The sequence below is a fragment of the Dasypus novemcinctus genome, chromosome 11 (genome assembly GCF_030445035.2).
Source record: "Dasypus novemcinctus isolate mDasNov1 chromosome 11, mDasNov1.1.hap2, whole genome shotgun sequence".
NCBI lineage: Eukaryota > Metazoa > Chordata > Mammalia > Cingulata > Dasypodidae > Dasypus > Dasypus novemcinctus.
The window spans coordinates 7,167,840-7,191,212 of NC_080683.1; the positions used below are offsets into that span (position 1 = coordinate 7,167,840).

Here is a 23,373-nt window from a genome sequence, read left to right on the forward strand (position 1 = left end):
TTTTCCTCACAGAAAGCAAGTCTGATTCAGTTGGCTAGTCTGAAATAAGAGCTGGCTTTGCAAATTACATGAATGGCAGTTATTTCACATACATTGAATGAGCTGAATCAGCACGTCAATATTTTAACGAAAAGATCCTGAAAACATGAAATAACAAAAACATTTTATCAAAATTATTGTGTTGGCAAAGGAATATGGAAATCAGTATCTAATTAACAAGGCATTTCTGAGTGAAAAGGTAACAGATAATCATTTTCTATAAGACTGAAACTGAGACTATAATGATGGAATAACAAATCCTTTTACAAGTTCAATACTTTCCAATTCTTTGCTTTTAATAAAATTAAAGGAGAACTCCATTTGATGGTATTTGATAATACTATTTTGTAATAGATCACTTTTGTGAATCTTGGCATATGATTTAGAAGTTCAAAAACTTGAGGGATATCACTTTAATAAATCTCTTCCTTTCCCAGTCAATTATATGAACAAAGTTTTCAACACGTCTATAAAGATAAAAAACAAGTGGAGAATTAATGTTGAACCTTATTTCCTTCTACCATTAGGTAATATTCATAAATGAATACCTCAACTAATTGGGGAAACACATTTCTTACTGAGATGCATTTTAAATTAAGTGGTCTTTTTTTATATTTTTTAAGTTATAAAAAACGTATAATATGTTTAATAAACTGTGTACTAGTAATTACTGTGGTGATAATTCAAGCCCGAAGAAATTCTTTGAACAAAACCTGTGGTCACAGGCAATAATTTAAGTTTATACTCATTTTGGATGCAGAGAAGTGTGATAGAGTATCAATAAAATAAAGCACACAAACATACTAATTAGGATAAAATTCCATAGCGGAAGTGGAATGGAATTAGGAGCTCAGAGAAAGGGGAACCATATAAAATTTCTATTAAAGAGTTAATATATTTTAAAATGGATGATGATGGGCACAAATATTTAGGGTATTTGGGGTCCACTGGATACATTTAAGAATGATGTAATGATTTTAAAACGTAAATATTTGCAATAAGTCAGAAATTATATCCTCTACAACTATTTAAATTTATGGTGAAAAATTTAGGTATCAACTTAAAAATTAATGAGGGGGTACACAGTTCTTCATAATTCTTATAGGGTCCATTAAAAAAAAGTCTGATGACCGCTAGCCTCTATGGGGCTATGGGGGAGAGAGGGGAGGGTAGAAATTATCTTCAATCTTCCACACTGAAATAATCTTCCTCACCAGTTCTAAGTACCTAAAACTACCTGCCATTAGAATCTTAGTCCTTTCCCAGATTTCCAGACACTGATGTCCCAGATTTTTTCTTGAATATGTAATGCGAGAGAGAATTAGCCAATCAGATTAGGATCTACAGGGTATGTGAGAAAGGGCAGATGTATTTTTTCTTACGGAAGAAGGTGCGTTTGCCGCAGTGTGGGTAGGAGAAACTGGTACATCCTGAGTTCTGTTCCCTGGTGTTTCTAACTAGCACTTTGTGCCAGGACAAGCTACTTACTCTCTATGTCTATGAGAAATAACTTCTCAAATTTCCACTAAAAAGGAATGGGAAGAGGGCACCACAGTGGTCAGATTGTTTATTTCTCTGCCAGGAGGTACACAAAGGATTGTTAATCACAGGAATGGGCCATCAATTGTCACTCATTGCCCACCTATCCTAAGAACCTGATGAAAACTCTGGCCCCAGTCCGCCTCCGGAAATGTGGCAAAAGAGAACGATCAGAAAGAGAGGGTGCCTAAAATTCAAAGGGGGCTGGTTAAGTGCTTCACACAGGCGAGGAGAGGAACAAGATGCCTGTGTCCCCAAGAGCATCCAGGCCCCAAACCTAGTACTTTGTGATTCCTAGCGTTTTGGGATATTTCTTTTTAAAATTCTTTTTTAGTTAATTTTTTTTTTTTGGGGGGGGGGCAAAGGGATGCATAAGAAACGAGTTAAAAATTCTTAAGTCAAAAGGATATATAGAGAAAAGATCCCCCCCCCACCCCATTCCCCCAGACACCCAGTTCCTCCACTAAGAAGCCCCCTTTTACAGTTCCTACCTAACGCACTTCCTTTTTAATTTTTACCAAAAGCTCACTCCCTTTTAAATTTCCCTCAGGTTTTCGAAAACGTCCCCAGTGGCAGCCCCTGCCACCTCTACCGAGGCGAAGTAGTAAAAGGGCTCGGCTTGGTTCACTCCTAAGCAAGTCTGCAGGGGACAGGAGCTGCTGTGGGGGCCGGCGGGGGAAGGAGAGCCGCAGAACCCAAGAGCGCGGCCAGGGCGCCGTCCCCGAGGAGGCCAGTCCTTCGCCGCGCCTCACTTTCTCCCTTTCAGGTCGGAGCTACGAATACCTGCGATCGCCTCCTTCAGGGGCTGGCTGAAGATCGGAAGGCAATGCCTGCGGCACGCGCCCAGGAAGGCGCTTCGGGGCGGTAAGGCGCAGCCGGCGGTGAGGACGCGCGCCGGGGCCGCCAGCAGGAAGCCCGAGGGCTCCGAGGTCCGACGGAGGGTCGGCGGCCGCAGGCCCGGCGGGGCGACCTGCTTCCCTCGCCGCCTGCCCCTCCCGCCCCGCTCCGGGAGCGCGCACCTTCTGGCCCGAGGGCCGCCGCCGTGACTGCGCCGAGACCTCGCGGCCTCCACTCCTCCCCCGCCCCTCCTCAGGCCTCAGCCCCTCGGCCGGTCGCGCAGCGGCTCCGGAGCTCCAGAGCGACCGCCAGGTTCGCCCCAGCCGGGAGCGCGGCGTCGTGACGTCATCACGCCCTCCCCGGGCGCCCGGCCCAGCGGGCCGCGCGTCAGCCCGACCTGAGGGCGGGGCGGGGCTGCGAGAGGCTCCGTTTAGAACCGGGGTGGCCGGGCTCCGGGGGCCCCGGAACCAGGATACGTAGCTAGGCCGCCGCAGCGAAGGGGGGTACGGGGCGGAGCGTGTCCCGTATCGTCTATGTGGGTTCCGGGGCCCGGTAGCGGCACGCCGAGAGGAGAGGAGAGGGCGGCGGCCCTGGAACCTGGATATCGCGCGAGGCAAGCTGCGCGCGGGCGGGCGGGCTATGGCGCAGGCGGGTTGCGGGGCCCGCGCTGGTGGCTGGGCCCGGTGCATGGCGGTCTGTCGGCGGAGTCGGCCTCGGGGGCTGTCAGGTTGGTGGCTGCGGGAAGAGTGGGTCCACCGTGCCCAGGGCGGGGAGCCGGGCGGGCGCAGGGCCCCGGGCAGGTCCTGAGCCCGACGTGCCCACTCTCCTCCGGCCCTAGTCCGGCGGCTCGGCAGGCTGGAGGGCGGCCTGGCCCTTCCCCCACCCGGGGTCCCGGCCTCCATCCCTGCCCCTCGGTTCCGCCCTGCGACTCCTCCCCCGTGAGTCCCAAACCCCACCCCATAACTATACCGCCTCCACCTCTGTGACCCCCCGTATCCCACCCACTGACCCCGAGACCTTCTCAGGTAATCCTCACTTCTTATTGATTGACTCTGCCAACCCAGGAATGCCTCTCACCGCTGCCCAGAGACCCTTCAGCCTCCTCACTTCCTCATTTACAATCCAGTGACTCACACGACCCCGAGATCCCCACACTTCTTAACATCCCACACCTTCCCAACCACTGCCCGAAGACCCACCACCCCCCTGACTTCCTCAGTTATACTCCAGACTCACACGATCTCGAGATCCCTACATTCCTCCTTGGTGCCCCCCAAACCTTCCCAGTGACCCCACTCGTTCCAAAGCCCCTCCAGCTTTACCCTGTGTTCCCCTTAAACTCTGTGAGTCCCCCTCTAACTCCTCCTGGCAACTCCTAAACCCTATTCCAATAGTTTCCCACCTAGACATCGTCTATGTAACCCTCAGTATCTGATTGGTAACCCTTTCTTTGCTCTATAACCCCATGATTTTCATTCCATGTTTCCCTTTCATCCCCAAATCACTCAACACTGGCATGACTTTCTGCACCCCTGTTCCCCCAGTATCAATCAGCACATGATTACAAGTGTCCCAGCACCATCCTGGGGCTGAGGATGTAGAGATGAATATGAAATAGTAATGCTCGGACACATCAAAGAACTCTGGATTGAGTGTGTGGTCCCAGGTTCAAGTCCCAGTTGTGCCACTGTTGTGCTTTGGGAACCTCAGAGACGTCTCTCCTCACACTGGGCCTCAGTTTTCCATCAATATAGTAATAAGACTGGGTTAGAGGATCTCAGAGTTTCCTTCCAGCTGTGAAATTCTTCAGTCCTCAGACAAGATAATTCTTGTTTGCAATCATTTTTGCTTCCCACCGAAACTTACTCTTGAAACTGCACCCCAGAGTCCACTTACTTTGTGAACCTTGTTCCCTCATCCCCATGTTCCCCTACACTCCAGTAGCCCACACTCATTGCCCTTGATCAGTCCTCATCAGTTAACATGTCTCAAAGCAGAGTAGTACAGTGCTTCAGCTCAGGGCGTTGATGTCATAGAGACCTGGGTTCCAGTTTGACTCTTGCCCTTCACCTATGATAGTCTAGGCGTATTAGTTAGCCTGTCTGGGCCTGGTCTTCTCATCTGCTAAGAGGGTAATAGTGCCTGAGCTAAAATAAGTAAAAGCCTTGGCACCATGCCCAGCACATGGAGAGTCTCTGAGTGTTAGCTTTGGTCTGTTTTGTGCTGGGTGCTAAGGATTCAACAGACAGTTGCCCTTTCTTTCTGCCTCTGACCTCTTGGAAGTCCCTCTCTTCTCACTTCTGCTGTGGTCTCCTCACTTCTCTGCTTCTCTACCGTGATAGCTCCTTAAAATGGATTGCCGCTTACTGAGCACCTGCTGTGTGCCAAGCTTTGTATATGTAAATTATGTTTATCTTCAACAACCCCAAGAGGTAATTATTGTCATATCTACCACCATTTCCCCTTCCTACTGTTTGTTTCAATAAATGAAGCTGAAACTCACATGAGAGTTCCTAAATAGCAGCCCTGAACTTTGAACCACGATCTTTTCAAAACCCATGCTTGTCACTGCCTCACTGCATTGCCTTTCTTGCCCTATCCCTACCTGATTTTCACATCACCCTCAGCTCCTAGTCTGCTATTTACTAGTACTTACTAAGCCCATCTCATCCCATGACCCGTAAGGTTTCTAATATCCTTTGCCCCATGGCTTGGTGGCCTTCTCATCCCAGTGTTTGTGTCTTTTGACTCCCTATGCCCTGAGACCCTGCACCTTAATACCTGTCTTTCTCTTTGCTCAGATATCCTCTTGCCCCATGGGATCCTTGGACCTTCACAGACCACCCTGTGATTTCATTCATTCGAGGGGGTCTCCCACCTCACTGACACTTGACCCCAAATCCTCTCATCCTATTAAGTCCCTTATCCCAGGATTCCATGTACTCTAAAACCCTCTAACTTATTTCATCCTATGATCTCTTCCTATTTTCAGTCTTCTCAGTGCTGTAGCTCTACCCACTTCTGCCATCCTCAGCCACATCCTGTTACCTTCATCTAATTAGCCCTTCATCTAGTAATCTGCTATGCCCAACTTCAGTGAAATGAGCCCCTTCCTTCCCCGTGTGAACCTAGCCCTCGTAAGGTATATGCCCTCCCACTCTAGGGTCCCTCCTCTTCATAACCCTTTTCCAATTTCCTATGAGATCCTACCTCTCAGATTCCCAGATCTCATAGCATGTTTCCTCATTTTCATCAGTGATTTCCTTTTCAAACCTGAATTACCTTTCACCCTTTTGCTTTCCCTGTCTTTCTTACAGTGCCTTCTCTCTGCCAGAACTGCTCTTCTCGTCTCCCCAGCCATCCTCGCTTCACTAATCTTGATAATAAATTGATTCCAATGTAAACCCCCTCCCATTCCAACTCTGCCCCTTTCATCTCCGTTTCTCCTTTGCATGTAACTCCAAGGGCAAGTGAATGACCCTGCTGGTTTTCAGCCCTCATCACTGTCCCACCCAACAACATCCTATTCGGTTTATCCAAAGAACTACGTTCTTGTCTGCAAACTTCTGATCTCAGCCCTTTAGGTAGCAAGGAGAGAGACCTTGAAAATCCTTCTTCAGTTGATCTTGTCTCCTTGAGGCACTCCCATGGTCCTCTCTGGTTTATTAAACAGCTGCCCTATATACCCTATGGTAGAATGCAGACATAGAATTAGCCCCATTATTTTCCAAGTCCTGGAAAGATTTTCCATTCCCTTCCTCTTAGAAGACTGGATGGTGGGTAGTGAAAAGTGACATTAAAGATCCACATTCTGTGGGTCATCAAATTCCCAGGGCTTTTATAATGTACTTCGTGGTTCTACATCAATATGAACAGCAGAGGGCGAAACTAGAATTGGGGAAGACGTAAAATTCTGAGGATTACACATTCTGTAGGTAGATTTTTAAAAAAGGGACCCTTTGCCTCTGTCTTATTTAATCTTTGTTAGGGCACAGAACATATTCTGCCTGGCATCTTAGTTTTCAATGTACTTTTCTCACCACCCTCTCTCCCCACTCTGATTTCCTTGAGAACAGAGGCTGCATTTTTAAATTTTGTTAAATTTACTTTTTAAAGTAGGTTTACAGAAAAATAGTGCAGTAGAGTTCCCATATATTGGCTTTAATCTTAATTATATCCCTCATATTTAGGTGGTAGTTAGTAAATATTTCTAAAATTAACTCAGAAATTCTGCATTAGGTACAAACAAGTAAAACCAGATTATGTATCTATATTTATTTTGTCACCACAACATCCTCCTTTCCCATACCCTTCCCAGCTTATTAATGGGTAAGTCCCTTGTTTAATGGGATTTAAACATTTCCATTTTTAGCCAGTCCCCAGGCGTAGGAATAGGGATGAGTATAAGTGCTTACTGTTACTGTTTTTCTAATTGTACCTGAGAGACTGGTTGGCACAGTTACTAAATACAGTGATAAGGCCAGGGTCTGTCTTATATAGATTAGCTCTCAAAAAAATGGTCAGGTAAAATATTTATCTAGTAGGAGTTGCAGAAAGGATCAGAGACTGGAGGAAACAAAATTAGCAAAACGTTGGTAATTGCTGAAGTTGGGTAATGGGTTCATTACACTGTTCTTTCTACTCTTGTGTATGTTTGTAAATGTCCATCATAAAAAGTTAAAAAAAAAAAGATAACTAGATGAACAAGTGCGAATTCAGCACTGCTCTTTGGAAAACAACTCAAAGCAAAAGGGCTACTGTTACTGAGTGAGTTCTGTTCTCAAAGTTAGTTTATTTAGTCCTGGCCTATCTCTGGCCTTTCTGTTTATGAGATGTCAGAATGCTGAATACAAACATCAGCACCCGCTGGAATTGTCCTGGCAGTGAGCTGCCTTGCCTGCTTCTCAGCCCAGGTATGGCTTCTGATGGCGGAGGGCTGGAAGGGACCTGAGAAGGAGGAAAGCGAGGCCGTGAGAGGGAGGCCCAGGAAGCCAGGGCTGGAGAGGACCTCAGGCTCAGTTAGGGTCCTCCGTTTTTGGCCTAAAGTCACCAAAGTACTGGGAGATCCTAAAGTTAGGGAAATGCATTCATTCCACACATGGTTAGTAAATGCCTGATACGTGTCAGGTACTGTTCCAGTAAAAGATATGTCGAGAAAAATAAAGCAGAGGAGGGAGGTCAGGGAAGGGCCCACTGAAGACGTGCTGCTGGAGCAGAGACCTGAAGAAAGCGGAGGAGTGAGCCAGCTTAGACCAGCCAGAGGCCCTGAGGCAGGAGTGGGGGGGGGAGGCTGAGAATCAGGGCATTAGCCAGTCAGTGTAGCTGCAATAGGGGAGACAGCAGGAGGGGAAGGGGCCTGGGGCAGGCCGCCGTGAGGCTTCTGGGCTAGAGGCAGGGGATATGATGGAGAAGGAGCGCCCGTGCCCTGCGGAGCACAGCCGACTAGCAGCCTGGTTTGCAGCCTGGTAGAACCTCACTGCTAAGTGCAGAGGGGACAGGGCCCTGGAGTCTGACAGTCTGAGGTCACATTAGCCAGGGACTCTGGTTCTTGACCTGGATCTGGGCGGAAACAGTGACCAGACCAGACGGCATTCCAGAGGAAAAAGTAGTCAGCCCGGCTGGGGCGGGTGGAAGAGCTGGAGTGATATGATAGGATTGGGAAGGGGTGGGGAAGGGGTGGGGGAGGGCCTCTGCCAGGACCTTCTCTGAAGGAGCTCATCCTCGAGTAGTAGATGACTGGTTTCAAATCTGATGTCAGGAGTTTCAATTAGATCTGATTCGCAGTAAGTGGAACTGACTCAGGATTCCTGTCTGCACTAAAGAGCTCGGTTAGCTGTACAGCCTAATGGTATTTTTCACTTAGTATCTGTGGGCACATGCTTCGCTGGCTGCTGGTTAAGCCGAAAGGCATGCTTCCCAGGAACTTAATATCATAGTCGATATAGCAGAAAGTAGGAGTGTGTTATTTTCCCCCCAAAGAGTCGAGTGTTAAGGAAAATGCGTACCAGGAAGCCGAATGCCTTCACTGCAGCTGGAAGTTCAGTCCCCGACCCTGTTTATCCCTTGTGTCATTTAAGTGTGGGTGTTTATATTGTAAGGAGAGTCTCTAACCAGCCGAGCAAGCACAGCATACAGTTCCTTCCTAATTGGCAGGTCACTTAAAATTAGTAATCTCAATGGAAAGGGAAATTTTTGTCCTGATAAGTGAAAAAGGGAAGAAGAAAAAAAAAAAGATACAAATCCAAGTGTAGCTGAAGCTATTGCCTTTAACTTGTGGCCTTACCGTGTCAGGTGCTGTTTCCTGAAGCACCTGACAAAACACAAAACCTCGAATGCTTCTTGCTCTGGTAGCTAGCAATCAAGGTACAGAAGTAAGAGTGTCCATATAAGGGTCTGACAAATGTTGCACAGTCGTCTCTGTGTTGGTGGTGGAAGCATGGGACCTGCTCTGGCTCTTCACAGATCAGAATCGGAAAGATCAGCACTGTGTTGGATGGGTCATTCAAAGCCTCCCAGCACGTAGCCTCTCACCACCTGGAATCAGAGCGCTGCTTCTAGTTGCTGGGTTAAGATCTGCCCAGAGCTTGCCCTCTAGTAAAGGGGGTTCATCTCTTAGAATCCCAGATATAACTTATTAACTTGGTACTATTTCTCACTACACAACCATCGAAGAAATGACTTTCCATTTGTTGAGTGGTTGGTAAAGCACAAGACCCACACGGTTAAGATAAGAACGGAGGAACTGGGGGCTCCTTGAGACTGTGGAACAGACCTAAGGCTCAGATACAGAGGGTCTAAGCAGAGGTACTTGAGACCAAAGTTCTCTCCCCTGGGAAGATTATCCTCTCACCGTAGGAAGTACTGTCCTCTAGGCCACGCGGACAGTACGGGAGAAAGGCAGCCCTTGCTTAGCCTGCCTTCGATTTTTTTTTTTTTATGCCAATGGCAGCACACAAAAAGCATTTTATACCTTGCCACTTTTATTTAACATGCTTTGAATATTTCCCATGTTTGTTTGTAAGGAGTTTCCTCATTTGTTTATACCTTCATAGTTTGGAAGTACCACTATTTATTTATTTAACAATCCGATATTGATACGATTTGTTATTTCTAATTTTTTTTTCCATTATTATATGCAGGGATGCCATGAGTAACCTTGGATATGCCACTTTACGCACATGTGCATCCACATGTAGACTAGATATGAATTTGCTGGTCAAATGGTCTGTGCATTTATAATTTTGATGGCTATTGCCAAATTTCCCTCCATAGAGATTGTACCAATTTATACACCCACCAACAATGTAAGACTGCCTGTTTCCCCACATCCTTGTGGAAATTGCTTTAAGAATATACTAATTCTCTAAAGATCAACATAGGGTACTGAAGCATGACACTGTTTCACAAGACACACGGAGCAGCCCAGTTTGAAGATATTGCATTTAAGAAATATATCAAAGTGGACCTGTAGAAAGAGGTGCTTATGAGAGAAGAAAGGAGGAAACTCTGAGAGGGAAGAGTTCCCCTCCTCTGACAGAATTAGAGGAGGAATAGATACCTTGCTTTGGCAGGACCTAAAGAAGATAAGGTGCAGGCAGTAATAGGAAGGCTGTAAGGAGAATAAAGGCAAACCCCAGGACAGAGGGGCTGACCACCATAGTGATCAGGGATAGTGGCCACTGAGGAACTGCCGCTTGACTTGATGTGCTTTATTTTAAGGCAATTTTATTTGCTTATTTTTAAATTAAACTCCTTCCTTTTAGCATAATTGTTCGTACCTTCTTTGGCCTCTTTCTGACCTCCTCTCACTTGGAGGGGAGGTTTCTGTCCATTGGAATTGAGTGAACAGTCAACCTTGTCTGTCTGTGTTCACTTAGCGTTAATTTGTTCACCCTCTGCCACTGATCCCCAAGGGCCTCATCGTCCTCGTGGAGAGCATGTAAGCAAGCATCCTTGTGCAAGTCTTTCTTGCTTTCTCTGCCTTCTGTTTGCGGGGCGGATTACAAGGGTTGAGGTTAGTAGATCCCAGGTCCGAGCTTTCCCCTGGAGTTCGGAGAGCCTGGCGCTCGTCTACTGCCATCAGCAGTGCATGGCAGTGCCTCTCCAGCCTTGCCAGCACTGACCGTTGGATCGTAATACATTTATTTTTGGTGTAATACAATACACCGTGATCATTCTTTCTTGTTCTTTAATTACTAGTGAGAATGAACCTTTTTTGATACTGTTTATTTATATTAGTGTTTTCACTTATGTGAATTCATATGGTAGCCTTTACTTATTTGTCCAGGGGGAATTTGATATTGTTTCTAGTGGTTGCTATGTGTCTCTCTCTTTTTTTTTAAGTAGTTTTATTGAGATACATTCAATCTATCCAAAATGTAAAATCATTGACTTTTAGTATAATCACAGTGTTGTGCATTCATCACCACAAAAAATTTTAGAACAATTTCATTACTCCAAAAAAGAAAAACTCCACCCCCCTTAGCAGTCACCTCTCAATCCCTTATCCTTCCCCAGCCCTACATAACTATTGATCTAATTCCAGTTTTATGCATTGATTTATATTTACATTTTCCATAAATGGAATTATTCAATAAGTAGTATTGTGTGTCTGGTTTCTTTCACTTGGCATGGTGTTTTTGTTGTTGTTGTTTGTGGGGTTTTTTGCCTGGTATTAACATCTTATAACATTAACATAGCATTTGTTCAGTTTCAAAGAAAAACAGTTTTATATGTGCAGTATTACCTATATTCATATTTCACATGAGGTTTTTTTAAATTTTATTTATTTTTTAAATACAACTTTTTAAATTAAAGTTAATAGAACACATAGAATATAACATTAAAAAAACATAAGACCCACCCCCATCATTTTTGTAAATTGTATTTTTTTGATGATACATACATCACAAAAAAGGTTATGTAATAGAAAACATAAGAGGTTCCTATATACTCCCCATTCCTCCCCACTCCTTCCACACCAACAACCTCCGCCATCATTGTGGCACACTCATCGCACTCAGCGAGCACATTTTGGAGCACTGCTGTACCACGTGGATAATAGTTTACCCTGTAGTTCACACTCTCCCCCAGTACATTCAGTGGGTTATGGCAGGATATTTAATGTCCAGCATCTGACCCTGCAGTATCATTTAGGACAACTCCAAATCCTGAAAATGCCCCCACATCACATCTATTCTTCCCTCTCCCTGCCCTCAGCAACTACTGTGGTCACTTTCTCCCCATCAATGATACAATTTCTTCTAGTAGTAGTCACAAAAGTTTTATAGGAAATTATCAGTAAGTCTACTCTAATCCATACTCTATTCCTCCAACCTGTGGACCCTGGGATGGTGATGTCCATTCCACTTCTATATTGAGAGGGCGCTTAGATTCCACATGGATGGTGGATGCAGTTCTCCTGCTTGTCATTGTTGGCACTCTCAGTTCCCTGGTGTGGTGATTGACCATCCTCACCTCCCTGTTAGCTGACCTGCGTAAGTCCAACCAGAGAGTAGGAATTGCAACTCTGCTGTGGCTCAGGGCCCAGCTGGCACATGGATAGTCCAGAGATTTAAGTCTCCTGAGCATACACCAATGCTAGCACCAACCAAAGGTTCAGTAAAAGTGACAGAAGAGGCATGTGTAGAAAGGTCACATCTGAGTCCAATTCCATCACTCAGGGCCCTACTTTGGAATTTGTGTCACATGAGGTTTTGCTGTGCTGTGTAGTCCTGTCTTAGATTTGTTAGCTTTCCTTTTAGTAATAAACATGACCTTCCTTAGACTTTCCCTTTCAACCATTGTCATACCCATATAATAACAATGCTAGTTAAAACACTGTGTTATGCTTTCACCTTTTCTATTCATTTCCAAAGATTGACAATCTTGTTACCAATTCTGCACAGGTTACTAAACTTCAGCTTTCCATTCTTTAACCTCCTTCTATTTTCTGGTGGCCCGATTTCTACTTATTAACTCCATGAATTTACACAACATGTTTAGTTCATAATAGTGCAGTCACAGAGAATTTGTTGTTTTGTGTCTGGCTTGCTTCACTCAACATAATGTCCTCCAGGTTCATCTGTGTTGTCAAGATAACACATTGTAGCTTTGATTTGTATTTCCCTAATGGCTAGTGATGGTGAAACACATTTTTTCATGTGTTTTTTTCACGAGTTATATTTCTTCTTTGGACAAATGTCTTTTCAAGTCTTTTGCCCATTTTTCAGTCAGGTCATTTGTCTTTTTATTGAGTTGTAGCATCTCTTTGTATATCATGGACATTAAACGCTCATTGGCTATGTGATTTCCAAATATATTCTCCCTTTGAGTTGACTGCCTCTTCATCCATTTGACAAAGTCCTGTGAGGTGCAAAAGTGTTTAATTTGAGGAGGTCCTACATTCCTCTTTTTTCTCTTGTTGCTAATGCTTTGGATGAAAGGTCCAAGAAACCACCACCTACCACAAGGTCTTGAAGATGCTTCCCTACATTTTCTTCTAGTAGTTTTATGGTCCTGGCTTTTATATTTAGGCCTTTGATCCATTTTGAGTTGATTCTTGTATAGGGAGTGAGATAGGAGTCCTCCTTCATCATTTTGGTTATGGAGATCCAGTTCTTGCAGCAGCATTTGTTAAAGAGACTGTTTTGTCCTGGTAACATGGACTTGGTAGACTTGACAAAAACCAGTTTGTCATAGAGGTGAGGGTTTATGTCTGGACTCTCAATTCTGTTCCACTGATGGATGTATCTGTCTTTATGCCAATACCATGCTCTTGGCCACTGTAGCGTTGTTATATGTTTCAAATCAGGCAGTGAAAGTCCTCTCACATTGCTCTTCACTTTTAGGATACCTTTGGCTATTTGGATGCACTATCCCTTCCAAATAAATGTGCCAGTTCCCTTTTCTATTATATTTCTGTAAAGTAGGCTCTTGACATTTTGATTGACATTGCACTGAATCTATAAATCAGTTTAGGTAGGATTGACATCTTAACCATAGTTAGTCTTCCAGTCCATGAACAGGGAATGTCTTTCCATTTGTTTAGGTCTTTATTGATTTCTTTTAGCATTATTATGTAGTTTTGTGATATAGGTCCCATACTTCTTTGGTTAGATTGATTCCTAGGTATTTGAGTATTTTTGTAGCTATTGTAATAATGGAATTTTTTCCCCTGATTTTCTCCTCAGATTGCTCAATACTAGTGTACAGACACATGACTGATTTTTGTGTGTTGATCTTGTATCCTACCACTTTGCTGAACTTGTTTATTAGCTCAAGTAGCTTGTCATAGACATTTCAGAATGTTCTAAATATAGGATCATGTCATCTGCAAATAGTGAGAGTTGTATTTCTTCTTTTCCTATGTGAATGCCTTTTATTTTATTTTTTGTCTAATTGCTCTAGCTAGAACTTATAGCACAATGTTGGGTAACAATGGTGACAGTGGGAATCCTTGTCTTGTTCCCAGTCTTAGAGGGAAAGCTTTCAGCTTTTCCCCATTGAGAACAATGTTGGCTGTGGGTTCTTCATATGTTTTTTATCATATTGAGGAATTTTCCTTCTATTCCTATCTTTTGAATTGTTTTTATCAAGAGGGATCCTGGATTTTGTCAGATGCCTTTTCTGCATCAATTGAGATAATCATGTGGTTTTTTTCCTTCAATTTGTTGATGTGGTATATTACATTAATTGATTTTCTTATGTTGAACCAGTCTTGCATACCAGGAATAAATCCCACTTGGTCATGATGTATAAGTCTTTTGATATGCTGTTAGATTCTATTTGCAAGTATTTTGTTTAGAATTTTTTCATCTATGTTCATAAGAGAGATTTGTCTGTAATTTTCTTTTCTTGTAGTGTCTTTATTTGGCTTTGGTATTAGGGTGATGTTGACTTCTTAAAATGTTTTGGGTAATTTTCCCTCTTCAATTTTTTTAAAGAATTTAAACAGGATTGGAGTTAATTTTTCTTGAAATGCTTGGTAGAATTTACTTGTAAAACCATCTGGTCTGATGGATTCAATCTCTTCAAATGTGATTGGTTTGTTAATTTCTTATATTCCTTTAGCATTAATGTAGGTTGTTGTTGTATTTCTAAGAATTTGTCCATTTCATCTAGGTTGTCTAGTTTATTGGTGTACAGTTTCTCATAATATCTTTAAGATCATTTTTATTTCTGTGGGGTCAGTTTTAACAGCCCCCTTCACTTCTTATTTTCTAGCTAAGGGTTTGCCAATTTTGTGGATATTCTGAAAGAAACAGCTTTTGGTTTTGCTGATTTTCTCTATTTTTTTAAATTCTTTTTTTTTTTTTTTAAGATTTATTTATTTCTCTCCCCTTCCCCCCACTCCAGTTGCCTGCTCTCTGTGTCCATTCACTGTGTGTTCTTCTGTGACACTTCTATCTTTCTCAGCGGCACCAGGAATCTGTGTTTCTTTTTGTTGCGTCATCTTGTTGTGTCAACTCTCCGTGTGTGCAGTGCCATTCTTGGGCAGGTTGCACTTTCTTTTGCGCTGGGCAGCTCTCCTTACAGGGCGCACTCCTTGCACGTGGGGCTCCCCTACACGGGGGACACCCCTGCATGGCACAACACTCCTTGCACGCATCAGCCCTGCACGTGGGCCAGCTCCACACGGGTCAAGGAGGCCTGGGGTAGGTGGACACCCTATCCATTGGGCCAAGTCTGCTTCCCTAAATTCTTGATTTCATTTATTTTTACTCTAATCTTTATTATTTCTTTCCTTCTGCTTGCTTTGGGAATGGTTTGCTGTTCTTTTTCTAGTTTATGTAGTTGTCCAGTTATATCTTTTAGTTTAGTTCTTTCTTTTAATGTAGGTGTTTAGGGCTATAAATTTCTCAAGACTGTGTTTTATGTATCCCTTAAGTTTTGATAAGTTGTATTCTCATTTTCATTTGTCTCAGTATAGTTACTGATTTCACTTACAGTTTCTCCTCCAAGTCTCTCTACTGTCTTTGTTAGCTGTAAGGCTTCCTTTAATATTCCTTGCAAAGGTAGATTCTTTTTTCACAGACACTCTTCATTTTTGCTGGTTTGAGAATATTTTCAACTCACCGTTCATACTTGAAGGACAGTGTTGCTAAGTAAAGAATTCTCAGCTGGCAGTTCTTCTCTTTCAGTATCCTAGTGTCTTCTTCCTTCCATAATTTCTGAAGAGAAATCTGCACTAAAGTCTCACTGGGCATCCCTTGTATGTGATGGTTTGCTTCTCCCTTACTGTTCTCAGAATTTTCTCTTTATCTTTGACGTTTGATATTCTGTGTAATGTGTGTCTTGGGGTAGGTCTATTTGGATTTATTCTGATTGTGATATGCTATGCTTCTTTGACATGTACATTCATTTATTTCATGAGTAATGGGAAATTTTCATCCATTATTTCCTTAAATACTTTCTTCCCCTTTTCCCTTCTCTTCTCCCTCTCTAACTCCCATGACATGTATGTTGTTGCATTTCATGTTACTGTTCAACTCACTGAGTCCATGATCAATTTTTTTCCATTCTTTTCTTGCTCTGCTCTTTTCTTTCTTGAATTTCAGCTGTTCTGTCTTTCGTATCACTTATTCTTTCTTCTGTCATTTAGCATATACTGTTTTATGCCTCTAATGTGTTTTTATCTCACCTATCATATCTCTCATTCACATGAGCTCTGTTATGTTTCTTTTTTTTTTTTACATTTTTTTTCAGTCCCCTTCCCCACCCCCACCCCCAGTTTTCTGCTGTGTCCATTCGCTGTGTATTCTTCTGTGTCCCCTTGTATTCTTGTCAGTGGCACCTGGAATCTGTATCTCGTTTTTGTTGCGTCATCTTGCTGTGTCAGCTTTCCATGTGTGTGACGCCATTCCTGAGTAGGCTACACTATTTTTTGTGCTGGGTGGCTCTCCTTATGGGGTGCACTCCTTGCTCATGGGCTTCCCTACGTGGGGGACACCCCTGTGTAACACAACACTCCTTGCGCACATCAGCACTGCGCATGGGCCAGCTCATCACACGGGTCAGGAGGCCCTGGGATTGAACCTTGGGCTTCCTATGTGGTACAGGCGGATGCCCTATCCGTTGGGCCAGATCCGCTTCCCAGCTCTGTTATGTTTCTATTCAAGTTTTCAAATTCTAATTTGTGCTCACTCAGTGTCTTGATGTCCTTTATCTCTTTAGCCATATTGTCTTTCAACCCATTAATTTGATTTTGGAATTTTGTGTGCATCTCAGTGATTAGTTGTCTCAAATCCTGTGTCTCTTCTGGGGCTTTGATATATTCCTTTTCTTGGGCCATGTTCCATTTTCTTAGTATGGCTTATAATTTTTTGCTGACGTCTAAGCATCTGATTAGGATGGTGAGATTACTCAGATGCTCAATTTATCTCTCTTTCCTAGGGATTTAGAGGTAGGAGGCTGTGTGTTGCTGCTGTTCTTTGATTCTTGGTTCAATCTGTTCTGGGTTTTCAGGATTGTCTCTGTTAGGTGCTCAAATCTGGGCCCTGGACCCAGTAATGGGTTGCAGACCCACCTCCTAGGGCCTTGGGGAGAGAGGCTGTAAGGCCAGGAAAAACCTCTCAACTTAACTTTCCTCACATGCTTTTCCTTGGTCTGCCAGCAGATGGCGCCCTCTGACAGCCCTCTCAGTCAATGCTGCAGGAGGCTAAGAGCCTCAGAATTCCAACTTTCTCAGAGGCAGTTCTCCAACCTTTTCCTGGGTAGGGAATAATTCCACTCTCCTCTGCATCCTCAACAACTAGTCCCGGTCAGTAGAGAGGGAGATTGAGGGGTTTGGATGTCTTCAGTCCCTTGCTGGCTCCCAAGGAAAACAATGGTGCGGCCTCCCCCAGCCTGGAAGGGCTCCTGGGACACAGCAGACCAAATTTGTGGTCAAAAGCCTTAGGCTGTATCCCCCTCTTGCCTTTTTTTGGAAGGTGGTTCTCTGGGGCCCTCTTGTCTGCAGCCACAGGCCCCACACCCTGAAAATTCCTAAGTGTCTATATATGAATGGGGGAGGATGCCGGCAATTGGGGGGGGGTTATTAAGATTTACTTTTTTATTTATTTCTCCCCCCCCCCCCCCACGCCCCCATTGTCTGTTATCTGTGTCCATTCATGCAGCAGTGGTCTTTAACTCACAGTTTTGTCATTGCAATTTTTTTCCTTTGCTCCTTTATCTTCTGGGCAGTGTCCAGCCTTCCCCTGGTGTCCTAAGCCCTAGAATTTTTTTCCCCCAGGCCATTTCTGTCTGTCCTCTAGCTATTTTTCTGGGAGAGAAGAGAGTTCTGTGCCTTTCTAATTCACCATCTTCCTGGAAGTCTTGCCTCCTGTCTCCTTTGTTCTCTTTAGTTTCTGGAAACTTCCTTTTTTTTCTTAAAGGATGTGCTGGGGATTGAACCTAGTACCTCATTCATACATGGGAAGCAGGCACTCAGCCACCTGCTCCTCCCTCTTTAGTGTTGGAAACCCGGAGTACCAAGTCTGAATCATTAGGTTTTTGTGTGTGCATTGAAGTCTTTCTCCATAATAACAAACGCTGAATCATTTTACTGCAGGTCTTCCAAATCTGGTTCTAATTTGTTTGCCACTAGTCTCTCTCAGCCTTCCTCCCTCCCACTCAACATTTCTTTGTTCTCATGAGAAGTGTTCTAAGTTTCCAAATGAGGAATTTCCTAGTAGAAATTGTCATAGATTTTTTCTGATCAGAGATAAACATTCTTCTTTTTCCAAGTTAATGTTTTGTGTTCTCTTTGCCTTCTTCCCTTCCTCCCTCCTCTTCCTCTTCACTTGCCCCCTGGGCTGACTGAGGCAGAGTATAGAAAGCCTTGTTCCAAATGTCCAGGGAGTTCTGCTTGGTGTAGGATGCTAGAATAGCTGCCAGGTGCCTGTAGTCTGGAAACAGCCCAACTCGGGTATGGATCGAATGAGATCTGAACTGTGGCGAAGTGGAGAGACTCAAATGCCATGGCTACTCTTATTTTTCTAACTTTCACATCCCTTCTTTTACTACTTTGAGGAGGCAGTTTAAGCACCTCTTATTTCATGGAGAAAGCTAAAGGTCCAAAGTAAAGCATCGTTGAAAGAAAGGAAAAGGAGCTAAACGGCTAGCAGGATGCTGGCACACGTCTGGCATCCATGAAGGATCCTTGTCGTACTCAGCCGGGCGCTGTGCAGGAGTCTTCAGAGATTGGGTAAGGTCAGAGAGCAACAGCAGATTGTTTTAAAGGTTTGGATTATGAGGCAATGGAAAGAAAATGGAGTGAGATGAGGTTATTTAACCTGGATGGGAGAAAATGCAAAGGAGCAGAGATATGTTTTCTTTGAGTCTAAGAAGAGTTATTTGAGGAAATAAAGCTACTAACTATTCCCTCTGTCCATTGTGGGCAGGTCAAGAAGGACTGGGTTTAAGTTCAGTAGGTGAGATGGAAGTTAAACAACTGCCATTCAAGCATTTTGAGTGCCAGCATTGTTTTAGTCACAGCTGTTTCGCAGAAGGAAGAAATGCACCAGATATTGAGAGGTACGTTCTCAGGCCTAGGATTGAATCCTGGCTGCAGCACTTACTGAATGTGTGACCTTGGGAAGTTCACTCTGTAGGCTTTAGTTACCTTATCTGTAAAATGGGGGTAATGATGGTGCCTGCCTCCTCATAGGGTGTTTCGTTTTGATTGATTGTTTTTTCTTTTTAGGAGGTACCAGGGATTGTACATGCAAAGCAGGCGCTCAACCCCTGAGCTACACCACTCCCCTCGTAGGGTTATTTTAAGAGGAAAAGAGTTGAGATAGGTAAAGTGCTTTGAACACACAGCACATACTAAGGGCTACGCGTGTGACAGGGGCGTTAGCAGGAGCACTGCGTGGGATCTTAGGTCGTCTGGGCCGCCGCTTCATCTGTCAGCTAAGGAGGCAGGCACGGGAGGTGCAACTGAGTTCGGAGGCCAGTTCTGCTGACTTCTAGTGCAAGCTGTTGCCATTCTTCCTGTCTTCCTTCTAGAAATGCACTGCTCCCAGAGCTTTTCCCCTCTGCTTCCTCTTCCTTGCCCTCCTCCTCAGAGCCGGTTTATAGAGTACGTCGTATGTGCCGCACTGTGCTAAGTGCTTACACACAGGACCGTGTTTAATCTTGACAGCAACCTGTGAAGCAGATGCCACTGCTATCCCCATTTTTAGAAGGGGCATCTGAAGCTCAGAGGGGTTCAGTTACTTGCCCAAGGCTGCACAGCTTCTAACAGATAGAGCCTGGGCTGGAAGCCAGGCTGGCTGAGCCCGTGATCTTAACCACACCACTGATTTTCCTTGGAAATCCCCACAGAATGCAGCCATGCTAAATTAAACTAACTGTTGCTGCAGAAGCCACGGGCCCTAGCCATGAAGATTTAAAGCCATTTTACATCCCTTTGCCCTGCAGTTAGCTGTAGACAGCGACCTGACTCTCTCAGGTGTGTCCTCTTTGTTACACTGAACCATTACCAAATGCATTTCTCACCCTGCTTGAAAGAATGAAGGTTAGCGGTCCTGCGGAAGGTGAAGAGAGGCCAGGACCAGAGCTTGCATGAGATCGGGGCCAGCTGGAAGTCACCAGGGCCGTGGGCAGGGTCCGAGTCGCTGCCAGGATCCTAACAGACTAGACGGGACTACCTGGTGCCAGAGTTCCTGCCGAGGCCAGGGGGTCTTGACGCGAATCCCTGGGGTTCCACTTTCTTCAGGAAAATACACAGACTCCCACCAAAAAAGTACTTTCAGGTGACTTCAGGGTTCGTAAACCCCCAGTTAAGACGCTCTGTACTGGGCTTTCAGGTCAACAGAGGCCAAAGTACAACTTCCTTTGGCTGTCCCACATTGCGGTTCATCCAGCACGATCCCCTCCTGCCACGCTGCCCAAGTTCAACCCCAGCAAGATCAAAACTGTGTCCCAAGGTGGCACCGCTGGGAAGTCGGGGCCACGTGGGCCCTGGCCCCCAAGATCAGCTTCCTGGGTCTGACTCCAAAAAAGGTTGATGGGGACATTGCTAAGGCAACTGGTCCCTGGAAGGGTCTCTAAGGATTATGGTGAAATTGACCTTTCAAAACAGACAGGCCCAGCTCGAGGTGGTCCCTTCTGCTTCTGTCCTGATCCTCAGAGCCCTTCAGGAACCACCCAGCCACAGAAAGCAGCAAAACAAGACGCAGCACGCATCTTTAGCCAGAGAACTCTCTGGAATCATTAAGGAAATTCTGGGGACTGCCCAGTCTGTGTGCTGCAAAGCTGATGGACTTCATGATAACATCAACAGCGGTGCACCAAAAAAAAAAAAAAGTGGTACGCTGCAGTGCCCAGCTAGTTCAGAACTATAAGGGAAAACATTCCAATAAGTGCATTTGTCAGCCAAAAGAAAAGAACCTCTGTACTAGGCAGCATAGCAGTATTTATTTAAAGGTACAGATTCTGGAACCAAACGGCCTGGATTCAGATATTCAAATCCTGCTGTCTTACTTATTAACTGTGCAACTGTGAGCAAGTTACTTAACCTCTCTGGCCATCAATTGCTTCAACTGTAAAATGGATAATTACTGTTTAATTATAGGGTCCTTGTGAGGATTAAATGAGTAAAATATGTAAAATGCCTAGTACATGGTTAGCTCTACAGTAGTGTAATTCATCCTTACTGTTAGTAATAGTAATAGTATTGGTATCCCCAGAGTATAACCCATTCAATAAATGTTTATAGACAGAATGAATGAATAATTTTAGTTGAGACACCAAATCTAGAATAGAGTATCCCAGCCAATGTGTTGCAGACGGCTATAGTTATGCCAAGATACTGACCAACTCAGCCCTCAGGGCAGCCAAGTCCCAGCTGACTCCTTCTGGCTTCAGGCAGCAGCATCTTCTCTCTAGGTCTGGAAGGTTGGCGAAGGGAATCCTAGCCCCTGAACCTAGGGTAAGGGCGGGGGGCTTCCTGCAGCCTTCACAGGAGATGGGGACTACAGCTAGCGGCAGGTTCTCGGCTCAGCAGATCCTGCTGGCGGGAAGCTTCAGCTCTTCCCTTCTCCCACCTGAGGACCCAGTGAGTCACTCAGCAAGATTTGTGGGGAGCCCTCTGTGTGAGGTCCTGGAGCAACCACGGTGAGCCAGAAACCAGACCGGACCTCCAAGCCTCGTGTAGGCAAGTCGTTGAACAGGGAGTGATAAGTGCTGGTGTAGGTGACTGCAGAGGTGCGCGTGCCAGCGGGGGTGGTGCCCCATTTTCAGTCATCCGCTCGTGCCCTGGGTATCCTTGCAGCTTATTCTGTGACTATCTATTTCCAGATTCATGACCTAGAAGGAAATCCCTTAACTCAGCTGTGGCTCTTGGTGCTGGCCACAAGCCAACTTCATGTCTGAGTGCACGAGCAGTAGTTTGCCATGGAGAGTTTGGGTCTGCAGGCGGTGACCCTCAGTGATGGGACGACAGCCTATGTCCAGCAAGCTGTCAAAGGTGGGTATTTCCGAGGACCACAGAACCCATTCTGCCCTCCACCTGCCCGCCCCACACCCATCACCACAACTGGGCCTGCATGAGCATCTCATGAGGTGCTTAATGAAAAGGGAATAAAATGCCACTCAGGTAAGCTAGAAAATCAGAGTTCCCAGCTGTAGGAGCCATGACCTCTCAAAGTCAGACATCCTTATGTGTAGTATAAGTTAATAAGCATTTCTGGAATGAATAAACACAGTGCTAGCCATGATTTCCCACTTTCCAAATATTTTCTGTCCAGTTTCTCAGTGTTTTCTAGAAGCTGTTTATCATCTTAAATCAAGCAAGTTTAAGCACGCCAACTGTTGAGCATCTACAGTATACAAAACACTCTTCTAGATTCAGGTGGGAGGCACCCACGCACAGAGCTCATTCCTTAGTCCCTGCAAGGTTGCCAGGGTCAGCAAATAAAAATACAAGTTTGAATTTTAGATAAACAACAAATTATTTTTCATTATAAGTATGTCCCAAATATTATGGGAAAAACATACATGAACATAGGATGAAATACTAAAAAATACTAAAATAATAATAAAATACTAAAAAAATGTTGTTTATCTGAAATTCAGATTTAACTGGGCATCCTGTAGTTTTTCTGGCCACCCTAAAACCCCCACTCTCAATGAACTAAAAATTAAGTGGACGTGGAGTCAGAACAAAGAGTTGTTGAAGGGCAGCGCCTTCAAGCCAGGCACGTGCAGTCACAAAAAGTGCCTCCTGGGAAGCGGATGTGGCTCAGGTGATTGGGCTTCCGCCTACCAGACAGGAGGACCTGGGTTTGATCCCTGGGGCCTCCTGGCCAAAAAAAAAAAAAAATCGTGCCCGCCCAGCAAGCCAAGTGCCTGCGCAAATGCCTGCGTGGTGAGCCAGTGCCCCCGCAAGCGAGTGACACAGCGAGATGATGACACAGCAAAAGAGACAAAGGGGAGAGTCCAGGCAAGGCACAGCAGAAACCAGGAACTGAGGTGGCGCAGCTGACAGGAAACCTCTCTCCACATCAGAGGTCTCCAGGATCGAATCCCGGTGAATCCTAGAGAAGAAAAACGAGAAAAGAAGACAAAAAGAATAGATACAGAAGATCACACGGTGAAAAACAGCAGGGCAAGGGGGGCGGGAAGCGCCTCCTTTTCCACCGGCATTTTCAGGTGTGCCTCTCTGGCACACTCGTCTTCCTTGGACAGCACCATGGAAACTCTGCCTTATTCCTGGTCTTTATTTTGCCTTTTCTGGACACCACAAGCATCACCATCCTTGTGATTGCATTGTCATTGCAACATTGCCCTTCATTTCCTCATGTCATCATAATGTATTTTAGCTCCCAAGTTTACAGATATGTCGTTTATTTCATTTTAAATTGTCTTCCTCCATATGATAACTAAAGAGGCCCCTTAATCATCAGTAGGTTCTCTCTAAATGACAGTGTATATGCATCGCTTTTGGAAAGTTTCTCATCAAGAGCTGTCTAT

General features: G+C 44.7%; 1 protein-coding gene across 11 annotated transcripts in view; it reads left to right on the top strand.

The window, feature by feature from the left end:
• Positions 1-2,780: 2,780 nt before the first annotated feature.
• Positions 2,781-23,373, top strand: part of ZNF76 (zinc finger protein 76) — a 37,752-nt gene continuing 17,159 nt past the window's right edge. For 6 of the 11 annotated variants that reach the window (XR_011650040.1, XR_011650039.1, XM_004477442.4 and 3 more), the window contains exons 1-2: positions 2,790-3,142; positions 21,700-21,868. Coding sequence is in view for 8 of the 11 variants with exons in the window: in XM_004477442.4 (XP_004477499.1) it covers positions 21,796-21,868 (73 nt within the window). In the remaining 3 variants the exon portion in view is untranslated. Of the gene's footprint in view, positions 3,143-19,099; positions 19,197-19,908; positions 20,154-21,699; positions 21,869-23,373 lie in introns of those variants that run through there. The other 5 variants (XR_011650041.1, XM_058306608.2, XM_058306609.2 and 2 more) reach the window with 3 other exon arrangements.